This window comes from Mya arenaria, chromosome 11 (genome assembly GCF_026914265.1).
Source record: "Mya arenaria isolate MELC-2E11 chromosome 11, ASM2691426v1".
In the NCBI taxonomy this organism is placed as follows: Eukaryota; Metazoa; Mollusca; class Bivalvia; order Myida; family Myidae; genus Mya; species Mya arenaria.
Window position 1 is genome coordinate 21618684 of NC_069132.1, and position 12849 is coordinate 21631532.

Here is a 12849-nt window from a genome sequence, read left to right on the forward strand (position 1 = left end):
TTTTGTCTATCTGATTGGAATGTTAACATAATTGTCTATTGGATTTCTGGCGGGAAACTACTCTCTCTTAGATTATTCGTGAAACCGCCCCATGGCCGAGATGATTATCTAGGAAAGAAATCAGTGCCAGTAGATTTGGGGGTCTTCGTCATATCTATGTTAGTATGCTATTATAAGTTCGAAACAATGTCGATGCAACAAATTCAATTAAAACATAGACTTGCAAATGCAAATGTGCTTAAAGCTTGGTTTAACGTGATCATTCAGAAGTAAAATGTTTTAATGTAAATATATTCAGGATCACCATGTCAGGCAACGCCCCCTGTGGTGTATTGTAAGCATGTTTGAACAGAAACAGTCCGCAACATCCAGTCACCAGCCCCGTAAGAGAGGTTCCTCTATCCTTTCTGAACCGGAGTTGGGCTGCTGGGGCTGCACGCGCCTGCTAGGGGTCGGCGGACCGGATGACGTAACCGGACACTCCACTTGCTCCAGGAAGTTGCGAATAGTGGCGTCATGAGTGATATGGTAGCCGACCTGAAGCCATATCGGTTGATACACATATATATATCTGGTCATATGTTAAAAGGAAAAGACAGTTAGTTACATCGTCTTTGACCAAACCATTCAACACTGTTGACCTACTGGACCCATAACAAAAAGGCTCTTTTGTCGCTTGCAAATCAAAGATTGTTGCTTAATAAACTATTTAACATTGTAAATGAACTCAACTTCGTTTATAGATCATGTTTGCCTATTATCACATTTATGCACATGGTTCAAACCTTATGGTTGCAATAGAACTGGTGGGTGTTCCGGTAGGCGTCCGTGCTGATATTGTCTGAACACCAGGTGCGCGTGCAGTACGGGCAGGAGCGCGGAAGTGGGTGCCGCAGTTTCACCTCTACGCGACACCGGCAGTGGTCATCGTGGGGGTACACTATCTCCCGCAATCGCCGCTGTACGAAATGTAGTCAATATATAAGCCTCTTGAACTATGTTTCGACAATGATACACAATCTGATGTACGGTACATATGGCTTAACAGATCAATAAAATATCTTGAACCCGATAATAATAGGCATCGTATGATGGAAGAACTTAATTTATTCATAAAAGGGATATGTGATCATCTTCACAAATTGTTACACCAGTAGTTCTGAGAGTATTGCCAACCTTGACACTGTTAATGCCGGCCCTCCAGGCCTCCACTTCCCGTCTCTCCTCGTCCATGCGCTCCAGCCGCCGCTCAAAAATGACTGCCTTCGTCGCGAGAGTTACTTCCTCGCTCTCCTTTACTTCCTGTTATAAAATGTATTGCTGAATTGTATATTGATATTAATAACTGGGGGCTATTTCAAGCTTTTATCCATGTCCGTAAACCATAAGCTTTAGCAGCACTAAACGTAACCCTTATCCTTAAATCTCTCAAATAATGATATAAATTTCCTTCATAATTATTTAAAATAAATGACAAATGAAATAAAAATAGAACATCATTGTTGAAAAATGACTAGTCTGGGTTTTAATCAAGAAATACATGTACAAGATCGACCTTAAGCGGAACGTCCGGGTCGGCGAAGACAGATATGCACGTGTCTTGGAGGCCCGTCATGGCGCACGTCTCGGCCGTCACCAGGCAGCGGACCAGGAAGCCTGGCACTGGGACTTGCTGATCCTGCAAATACAAGGGATAATATCGACTTTCAAGAGAGCTCTTGGGGATTCTTAAACATCAAATTTCTGCCAGTATCGTCCGTGCTAGTAGAAAGTAGTACATTATTTCTTTCGGGGAAGGTTTAAGAGACGTCGTCTATGCGCTTTGAACACATTTCAGTACATGCCTCTGATTGACTATCGGCGGAAAGTACCGATCTTAACCGAATCATATTTGAAGATGTTAACTGATAAGTCTTTCTGATACTGATTTTCTATCAGATGATAACCTCCGACTGCTGAGAAAACATGAATTGTTCGGAGTGTCATCAAGACAATTAAACTTACCTTGATAACTTGGAGCAGGAAGTCCTCACACGCTGTCTTCAGCACGTGCACCTGGTACTCTTCCGCGAGCGCCAATAGCGGAAACACGTTATCACGTGACAGAGAGAACTCAACGCCCGGATGAAGAAAGGACAGCATGTCACTCACCGCCTGGTAACTCTTATCCGGAAGTGAAATCGCCTTTTAAGAACAAAAAAGAACAAAACGTTTTGGTTTTTGACGTGGAAAATATTCCTGTAGGCTTTATGGGATGGTAATTTTTCGTTGCATTACCACATGCTATCCTGCTTCAGAAACCCGATCAGATTTTGTTTTCAAGAATACCTTACTGAATGTCATTCAAGGGATTTATAAACGTAATTGATAGTTTGGGTATTTCAATGATGCTATTACCGTAAACTATTGGTGCCTTGGAATGAGATATATCTTATAGACCGCCTGTCGTTCTGCTTGAAGTTAATAATACTGTAACGTTCCGCTGAAGGCGGTAGTACGTTCATAGTACGTTGATGTACTTGATAATATGCAGATTGACTTATCCAGGTATCCGTGTGGATGGAGAATATAATGTAAGAAGACAAGTCGACCCCTTCAGGGTTGAGTATGACTTCGCTGAAGATCAGCTTGCCTTGTGGCCTCGCACGTTACAATGCTACTTATGGAAACTTTAATAATGATCTCAGATCCTTACCTTTTCCGTCTTTTCCCGGAACTCCGAGGTAAACATACAGCTAAATACAGGGGATGCGAATGCGAGCAGGGAGCGGTTCGTATAGAGTTGTCTGTCCTCAACAAGTAGTAACACATCCGTGAAATCGTTTTCCGTCTGGAAAGGAAGTGGCGTCTCGAACTCCTCGGACATGCCCGATGCCTCGCTGTTATCCATGGTGGCATCCACGTCCGTCGCGTGAGAAACTTTGTTTGAAATTTGACACTCTTGTTTACCAATGTTGCGCGGCCGGGTGTTTACTATGTACGATTGACTGCTGGACATGCATGCGTTGGAAATGGATTACTTTGAGTATTCAGTAGTTTTTATTATAAAAACGGGGATGACTTCAAAATGAAACGGAACCACTGAGACAGTCCGCAGTCGGCGAAGAGTTTTCGCCGATTCTCAGACGTCTGCAGGCGGTTCCAGTGTCGTTGAAACGTTTTATGTTGCGAAGAAAATCCGTTGGTAACAACGTCACTAATGCGTCAACGTTTAAAAACAATGAGCATTGATGACGTCGCACGTCCAGGCCCCAATTTCTCGAAACTTCTTAAGTCTCTTATAACAGGATTAAGCTAAACCCACTATTTTTGTCTTTCAATATTTTGCGTTTTATATACTCCTTTAAAAGTTTTAATACTTTAGATAAAAGTTATTGTTACGATTATCGCAATAAACCATTATTCATTAAAAAAAAATCACTATAACTATGTATTTTGGCTTATCGAAATAAGCAGCTTAAGCCTTTTAAGCTTAAGAAGTTTCGAGAAATTGGGGCAAGGACATTTAAAATAAACAACATGTATATAGTAAATAACATTATACATACATGATATTATCAATAGCCATGACAGGCACACCGAAACAAGGATGACACAAAAAAGAGAAAACTCTTATTTCCATTGTGGTCCCTTGTTTTGGTGGCATGGCATAGGGAGGCATTGCATATTTAAATAATAAAATATAGCTGTTATCGAAATTGCACAAGTATATTAAAAGTTAGTCTTTATGCATTAAAATTAATATTGCCATAGTTGTATCACAGTCACTTTACATAAGTTATAAGTTGAGAAAGTTATATATAATTATCACATTATAGTATGAATATGACAGTATTAAGTACTTATAAAATGCGAGGTTAAGTTAAAATAGTTCCTTTACTGAAAATATTTGAATAAATAAATGATTTTTTTTATTTATTAAAACTGTAGCCTTTTAATAGCATAAATAATTATGCCAAATTATCTAAAAAAAAAGATTCTTTACTAGCTAGCAATTTAAAAACAGGTAATTTCTTAGTCTGTGCTATACTAGATGGCAATTTGTTCCATAAGAAAATACCAGAAAAGAAGAAGGACTTTAACCCAAAACCTTTGACCTCTGGAACAGCATAAGCCCCTTTCTGACATAATCTTGGTCTTCAAGCGTTCATTGGCTGCCTTATGCCTGGACTGTCTAGATGCCAAAGAGGGTGCTACATACGCAATAAGTACTGAGTTTCTATGCCGCGTCTGGCTTCATAAATTAAGTTTCTCAAATGGAGCAGAGGAGTTTATTTGTTCATCCATTTATTTGCATTGATGTATAACATACATTAAAACTTGCAGGAAATAACATACTTAATGATATATAGCTGGATTTTTGCGTTCATCTTCATCTTGACATATAGCAGTTTGTATCCGACACCTTTCAGCATGACATTTAAGACTAGTGTGAATATGATTCAAAAACTAGGTCACTAGGTCAAATATTATGACAAAATTATGTGCTAAAGCTCGCAAACCAATGCTGGACCTGCGCCGATTAAAAGTCAATGTCACTGTACCTTAGGTCGAACATTTGAGCCTCGCTATTCTTTTACCCTCAAATATCTCATGGAAAAATCTTTCATTTAACTTTATGACATGTCCGATTAATCAAGGCGATGTGCATAACCCATGTTGGAACTGTTCCGAGCAAGGCCAAGGTCACTACACTAGGTTGACGAAGCCTTGCAATTCATGTCCGCTCAATATCTCCTACATTTATAGAAGAAACTTTATGCCATTTAAATAACATGTTCTAATAAGATCGAAGTGGTTTTGAAACTTGGACTATGCAGGGTGGGTAGTTATGGGAACTTACATCACGAAACTATCAACAGATTAATAAACACTAAATTTTGGCACCAAAGTCAGTAAGATTAACCTGCGTTTAACCGAGCTAATCCAACATTTCGACGGCCGACTTTAATCGTTTGGAATTAAACATTTCAAAATTTAAAAAAAAATGATTAATTCTAATTTGCAAGCATTTCACCTAATAATTATTATTACATACATGTACTTGTACTTATTACATGTATATAAAACTCTACATTATTGGTACGCTGTTTGATACTGCAATGGTATATTAATTTGTTTCGATTGATTTATTATTATCTAAAGTTGTCAACAAGATGAGAATACATAACAAACACTTGAAGTAAAACAGATATAACATTAGATTGCTCATAAAAACGATAATCTGTAATATTTGATGACACATTGATTGTTTCAATCAAACAAGTTTAAACAAACCATGGTTTAATTTTATACATTAGACACAATGCAGACTGGGTCAAGAGATATAAAAATATATCATATCATATTTACCCTATTGGCAAGAGTTTGACACGAGCACTATTGTCTTTATTAATTCATATAATATGCATTATTTTCTCACACAATGTACGTCATGCAGTCAATACGCTGCAGTTTCCCGCCTCGTGCAAATGTAGAACACAAAATATGACAATTGTTGATGGAACCAGGGGCGGGCCCGGGACGTTAGAGGGGGCGTAACTCAGCACACCCGGCGCCGCAAGTGAGTACCATAATTTACATCCGTGAAGACGTTAGAATTTTAACTATTGAAGGTTCATTCAAACTCGTCCGCAGGAAAAAAACAACATCGCCCTGGATGAAAATATAGGCTGAATGAACCCTTTCAGTGAATGTTTATTATTTCATAAGAATGCAGCCCCGTGGTTGGGGGTCATATTCGTATGCTCTGAAAAAGGGCCTGACATATATATCTTTGCTGCCGGTGGTGAAAAGCACAGGCGACGATGATATTCAGATTAGGAAATTTAAGATTGTCCCACATACACTGATTGTTGTACAACTTATGCTTTCAGTGACATGGAAACGAATGTGTCGTCTTTACTAAGGCCCGGCGGGGCCATCTGGAAAGATACCGGCGTCACAGGGGCCAGTATGGGGCGACTTGCGGTTCTCCTGTCACCGCCGCTCCTTGGCTTATCAGCTGTTGACGGTAGGTTAAGCATATCAGTGTCCGTTGGGGTTTTCATAAAATTGTCACCATTTCTAGATTTAAATGTGATCTCAACAAAGGGGACGGACCTGATGTCGGGTTCTGTTTTCGGTGAGTCCTGTGGGCCCAGGTTCCCCGGCTCCTGGTCGCCATCATGTCCCTCCAGCTCGACTTTGGGTACATCCTCTAGCACAGGGGTCATAGGCTTGTGCTCAAAGGCTTCAGCCGTGTTCGGCGGAGCTTGGGAGAAGAGATCGTTTGCAAGCTTCTGGGTGGTCATCCGGTATTTAAGGAGCTCTTCTTTCTTCTGTTTGACGGACTGCCTGTTTTTGTCAAGGTTGGGAACGTTCAGTTCTTTCATGTGCTTGTTGTGTTTCTGCAAGTTGATGAGTAGATCCTTGGCCAGCTGAGATTGACGGGTGGGCGTGTTCGAGTCCTGCAGGTATTCCTGGATCATTTTAATAATCATCTCGTCATACACGTTTGACACAATGTCAATTTTAGAGAGCGGAAGTGGGATACCCGCCCTACGGTTTGGCCGAATCACCGACATATTCTCCCCCGCTAAATATTTTTGACACTTGGTTTGTCTGTCAGTTTGTTCAGAAGGCAGAGTTATGCTACCAAGCGTATGTGATCTGCCACCTAGGGACGGTTTGTTACCAAAATCTCCGTCTTTTATGTCTGCGCCGTTTAGGACAAAGCCGCTTCCGCGAATGACCGGAAGTTGATCTGCAAAGGAAACCTTCCGTTTTTGCTCGGGCTGTGTTTTCACAGAAGGGTATCCAAATTCTTCAAACCTAGTCCCTAGTCCAAGAGCGCGCCTCTTCTGATCAGCTGATATGGTGGGAAGCTCAAAGCTGCCCACTGATACAGAATGCAATCCCTTTGCTTTTCCGGTATACATCGGGCCGGAGAGGAACGGCTTTCTGGGCACCATATCATCGGGATCTAGTTTTGAATCTTCCCGCATGATATCGGAGTACGGTGTGGGTGATGTTGTTACGGGCGATACCGGAGGAATCTTTGGTGGACTGCGAAGGCGCGTCTTTCGGCGACTTCTGGAACTTGGCTTCCGGGTCTCGTACTCTGGACCAGAAAATACTATTTCGTTAATGACAGGCATGTTCTTTGAAGAGTTGTTTTCCCTCTGATCTTCAGGGGACCTTGATGACGTGTTAGGATCGGTTTTTAAACCAACCTCTCTTGCCAGTCCTCGTATTTTTGCTGACTGAGTTAGTAGTTCTCTTTTACGTCGGTTTTCCTCAACAAGCCTCACTCGTCTACGCTTATCAGCACTTTTACTCACAAGATTATCTCCGCCGTCTTCAACTAGTAAGTTAGCATTGTCAATTTGTTCATCAGACACAACGAAGTACACGAAGGGGTTGTTTCCTTGGTCGTCTTTTCTCGGTTTAACCAGAAGACCCGGACCCATATCTGACACTGACCTGTCAAGTTTAAAAGGCGGATGTTTATCATTGTTCATACATTGGTCTGCTTTTGACGCGTCTCGTGGCTCACATATAAAGTCTGGATCGCTCTGTCGGAGCTTGTTCTCGTTAAATCTCTCGCGAGATTTGTCCAACTTTTCCTTTATCACCTCCATTCTTTTATTCATCGATCTCGTTTTGCTCACCTCTTTAACAGAGATTGAATACTTGACTTTACGATTTATTTTTGGTCTCTTTACTACAAGAACAGGAAACTTCCCAAAGGATGAGCGGCCGTTAACTTTGGAAGAAGCGCCCGAGGGTGGTGGTGCGGGAGTGGTGATGGACTGGAGGAGTTCGTCCTGTGCCCACTGCAGACCTAGTTTATGTTCTTCCCGGGGGTTGGCAACCTTCTCTGCGGTGAGGATAAAGTAGGGCTGCACTCTGGATCCCATATCGGGCCAATATCTGAAAAACGGACAGAGACACGTTATTTCTTATGTTAGACCCATATATTCGTTTATCAGTTTATTTAATGCGTGTTTTTATTATCAATATAGTTAAGCCACAAATGAAAAATATAGTTTTATTAGTAGTAAGTAGTTGAAAGTAGTAATAAGTAGTATTAGTAGTAGTTTCAGTAGCAGTATCACTAGCAGTAGTAGTAGCAGCAGCAGCAGTAGTCGTCGTTAGTATAAGAAATAGTATCAGTATTAGTAGTTCTCGTCGTAGTTGTAGTCGAAGTTGTAGTCGTAATCGTAGAAGTCACAGTAGTCGTATTCGTAGTCGTAGTAGTAGCATCATCATCAGCAGCAGCAGTAGCAGTTGCAGTAGTGGTAGAAGCAGCAGCAGCAGCAGCAGCAATATCATCATCATCATCATCATCATCATCATCATCATCAATAGTAGCAGTACCAACAGGGGAAGTGGTAGTGGTAGTTGTAGTGAAAATGTGAAAAATGCTTCTAAATAGTTACACTGCGATAATCAAATGAAAGGTGTTGGGCTAAAATCAAAGTGTCAGTATATAAAATATAGTTTGACCGACCTTATATTTGTTAGATTTATGATCGTCCTTCAAGTGATTTAAATTGAAAATCTTTTATCCACTAAGCCTGGTACAATACTGAAAACTGAAACTATTATACCTTTGAACTTGAAAATAATTTATCTTACAGAAAAATAACAATACTTTTTCTGGTACAATTGTTGTAAAATATGTACTTTTGTTATGTTGAATGTTCAAATCTCCTTGAACCAAAAAAGACAGTTATTTACTACCTATTTCATTTCTTTTATTTCACAATAAAGCTTTTAATATGTCACGTACAATGACAATTTAGATAACAAAGGTATTGAAATGTATTATTGATTGTGTCGGTTTCATTCACAATATGCAAGTACGCCCACTACGCCATAAACAACGTCCGTGCCTTTCAGTGTAATGTAAAGCTGTCGTGTCTTCGACAGACTAGGTTTATATTACTTTAATTAATATTTTGATAATATTTAAATTTTCCGAATCGTTTGAATCAGTTCATAATGCGGCATATTCTTTCGGTCTGTTAGGCCGACAGATAAATTGGCTAGTCCACTAACAGCCTTACTGACTTATTGACTGACTGGTCGACTGACTAGCTAAAAAACTAACTTACATATTGGCTGACTGGTAGACTGACTAGCTAATAAGCTAACTTAAATATTGGCTGACTGGTAGACTGACTAGCTAATAAGCTAACTTAAATATTGGCTGACTGGTAGACTGACTAGCTAATAAGCTAACTTAAATATTGGCTGACCGGTAGACTGACTAGCTAATAAGCTAACTTAAATATTGGCTGACTGGTAGAATGACTAGCTAACACACTAACTTACATATTGACTGACCGGTAGACTTATTAGCTAACAAACTAACTTACAGATTGACTGACTGGTAGACTGACTAGCTAATAAACTGATTTACATATTGGCTGACTGGTAGACTGACTAGCTAATAAACTGATTTACATATTGGCTGACTGGTAGACTGACTAGCTAATAAACTAACTTAAATATTGGCTGACTGGTAGACTGACTAGCTAATAAACTAACTTACATATTGGCTGACCGGTAGACTGACTAGCTAATAAACTAACTTACATATTGGCTGACCGGTAGACTGACTAGCTAATAAACTAACTTACATATTGGCTGACTGGTAGACTGACTAGCTAATAAACTAACTTACATATTGGCTGACCGGTAGACTGACTAGCTAATAAACTAACGTTCATATTGGCTGACCGGCAGACTGACTAGCTAATAAGCTAACTTAAATATTGGCTGACCGGTAGACTGACTAGCTAATAAACTAACTTACATATCGGCTGACTGGTAGACTGACTAGCTAATAAACTAACTTACATATTGGCTGACTGGTAGACTGACTAGCTAATAAACTAACTTACATATTGGCTGACCGGTAGACTGACTAGCTAATAAACTAACTTACATATTCGCTGACCGGTAGACTGACTTGCTAATAAACTAAGTTCATATTGGCTGACCGGTAGACTGACTAGCTAATAAACTAACTTACATATTGGCTGACCGGTAGACTGACTAGCTAATAAACTAACTTACATATTGGCTGACCGGTAGACTGACTAGCTAATAAACTAACTTACATATTGGCTGACCGGTAGACTGACTAGCTAATAAACTAACTTACATATTGGCTGACTGGTAGACTGACTAGCTAATAAACTAACGTTCATATTGGCTGACCGGTAGACTGACTAGCTAATAAGCTAACTTTCATATTGGCTTACCGGTAGACTGACTAGCAAATAAACTAACTTACATATTGGCTGACTGGTAGACTGACTAGCTAATACACTAACGTTCATATTGGCTGACCGGTAGACTGACTAGCTAATAAGCTAACTTTCATATTGGCTTACCGGTAGACTGACTAGCAAATAAACTAACTTACATATTGGCTGACTGGTAGACTGACTAGCTAATACACTAACGTTCATATTGGCTGACTGGTAGACTGACTAGCTAATAAACTAACTTACATATTGGCTGACTGGTAGACTGACTAGCTAACGCACTAATTTACATATTGACTGACTGCTAGACTGACTAGCTAACACACTAACTTACGGATTGACTGACTAGTAGACTGACTAGCTATCACACTAACTTACGTATTGGCTGACTGGTAGAATGACTAGCTTACAAACTAACTTACGTGTTGGCTGGTTGGTAAAATGACTAGCTAACACACTAACTTACATATTGACTGACTGGTAGACTTACTAGCTTACAAACTAACTTACAGATTGACTGGCTGGTAGACTTACTAGCTAATAAACTAACTTACATATTGGCTGACTGCTAGACTGACTGGCCATCAAAGTAACTTACAGATTGACTGGCTGGTAGACTGACTAGCTGACACAGTAACTTACATATTGGCTGGCTGGTAGACTGACTAGCTAACAAACCAACTTACAGATTGGCTGACTGCTTGACTTATTAGCTAAAAAACTAACTTACAGATTGGCTGCCTGCTAGACTGACCAGCTGACTGAATACTTAATAGATTGGTTTACTGGCCGGTATACTGACTACCAGATAGACTGACAAACTAGCAAAATGGTTGGCTGATAGATCGAATAGCCGACTGGCATACTAATTGATAATTTGGTTGACTAATACACAGACTAGCTGACTTTCAAACTAACTTATATAAATGTTGACTTATAGACTGACTAGCTGACTGACTGACAGACTTACTTAAAACTTGGTTTGTTAATGGACTGACTAGTCGACTGACATGTTAATGTAAATATATTCGTTGACTTATAGAATGACTAACTTCACATACTTACTTACCTGTTGGTGTTGACTGATAGACTTACTAACCAACCTGTATGTTAGACTGCCTAGCGGACAGACAAACTAATTTATCGATATAATGCCTCATAGACTGACTAGCTGAATGAAATTTGCTGACTGATTCGCTGATTGTCTGACTATTTGATTTTTCGTTTTTTTTGGCTGACTGAAAAGTCGACTAACTGACTCTCTGACTGACGAGCTGGCTGACTTGCTGACTGGCAGACTGAATGGCTAACAGAAAGGCTGACTTACCGACTGACTGACTGATTATTTGACTGTCATTGACTGACAGTCTGACTGATATTGACTGACTGCCTGACTGACTGTCTGAATGACCGCCCCACATACTGACTTCATACTGACTAACTGACTAACTGCTGTCTGCCTGACAAATGCCTGCCTGACTAACAGACTTATATACTGAAAGCTCGATCAAGATCATTCTACTAATGTAGCGTTCTTGCCAACATATAGTGTTTTATCCAGACAATAAAACAGACAACGAGTTCTAGTCTAAAACTTGCCTACACGTTACACATTACTTCATATAGTGTGATATATGTGTAACGTTCTTATTTAGATTACCTTTATGAAAGTTATCCATGATTTCCTGTCAATTAACACCATTAATAGTATATTATTCACTGACCAGCCTACTCTGCAAATGCAATTAATTATTGATTACATGTATATTCTTTATGATCAATCACAGAATAATACGACTTGAGGAATCATCTGCCAAAATGTAGTCCTTGTTTGTTGATCTATCACGACCGAACAGTTTAGTAAGTACTGGCCGTTTACCAAGTATTGATGACAGATTACGTAACTAAACTTCCAACCTACGTATACTTATATATGCAATCCGAACTTAAAGCCTTTAATTATTTATATTGTTAGAATTAAGGTCTTTTAAAACACATTGAAACGAAACGAAAATATTTAAACGCTTGAAAATGATTTAAGAATAGCATTAAGGCACATAAATACTAGTATTACAACACAGGACGCTAAATGCCATTATTCACTATACAGTAAAGTTGTAAAAAATCGTTTTGTTCGATACCACACAGAGACATACATTTTGTAATTTTAACCGAGACAGCTGAACGGCACTGTTTTACGCGAAACTATTAAAATAAAATAGTATTTATATAACACGTACAAGTATATAAGTGTATACGTTTGATTCTTTTACATTTTATGCCAAATATATCTTATTTATAACATTAATGTATTAGAATCAAACTTGTTCACACCAATATCAAGCAAACCTGTATTTGTATATACCATAGGTGGCAGTATCAGTCAGGGCTGGCGAACTAATATGTTTTTTTTACATCTGTTTAATTAATGATTACAACAACAACAACAACAACAACACGATACTACTACTGCTACTGCCGCTGCTGCCGCTGCTGCTGCTGCTGCTGCTGCTACTACTACTCCTACTACTTCTACTACTACTACTACTTCTACTACTACTACTAATAATAATAATATGACAATCAT

General features: G+C 39.3%; 2 protein-coding genes across 2 annotated transcripts; both read right to left on the reverse strand.

Moving 5' to 3' along the window:
- Nucleotides 1-372: 372 nt before the first annotated feature.
- On the reverse strand, nucleotides 373-2890 carry LOC128208410 (uncharacterized). The gene is made up of 6 exons (XM_052911969.1): nucleotides 2696-2890; nucleotides 2005-2184; nucleotides 1556-1678; nucleotides 1177-1302; nucleotides 786-959; nucleotides 373-537 (listed from the first exon to the last, which is right to left on the reverse strand). The coding sequence occupies exons 1-6, from the start codon at nucleotides 2888-2890 to the stop codon at nucleotides 373-375; spliced, it is 963 nt and encodes a 320-aa protein (XP_052767929.1).
- Nucleotides 2891-5124: 2234 nt separating this feature from the next.
- LOC128209339 (uncharacterized) lies at nucleotides 5125-12090 on the reverse strand. The gene is made up of 2 exons (XM_052913335.1): nucleotides 11923-12090; nucleotides 5125-7914 (listed from the first exon to the last, which is right to left on the reverse strand). The coding sequence occupies exon 2, from the start codon at nucleotides 7899-7901 to the stop codon at nucleotides 5865-5867; it is 2037 nt and encodes a 678-aa protein (XP_052769295.1). The 5' UTR covers nucleotides 7902-7914; nucleotides 11923-12090; the 3' UTR covers nucleotides 5125-5864.
- Between the last annotated feature and the right edge of the window lie 759 nt (nucleotides 12091-12849).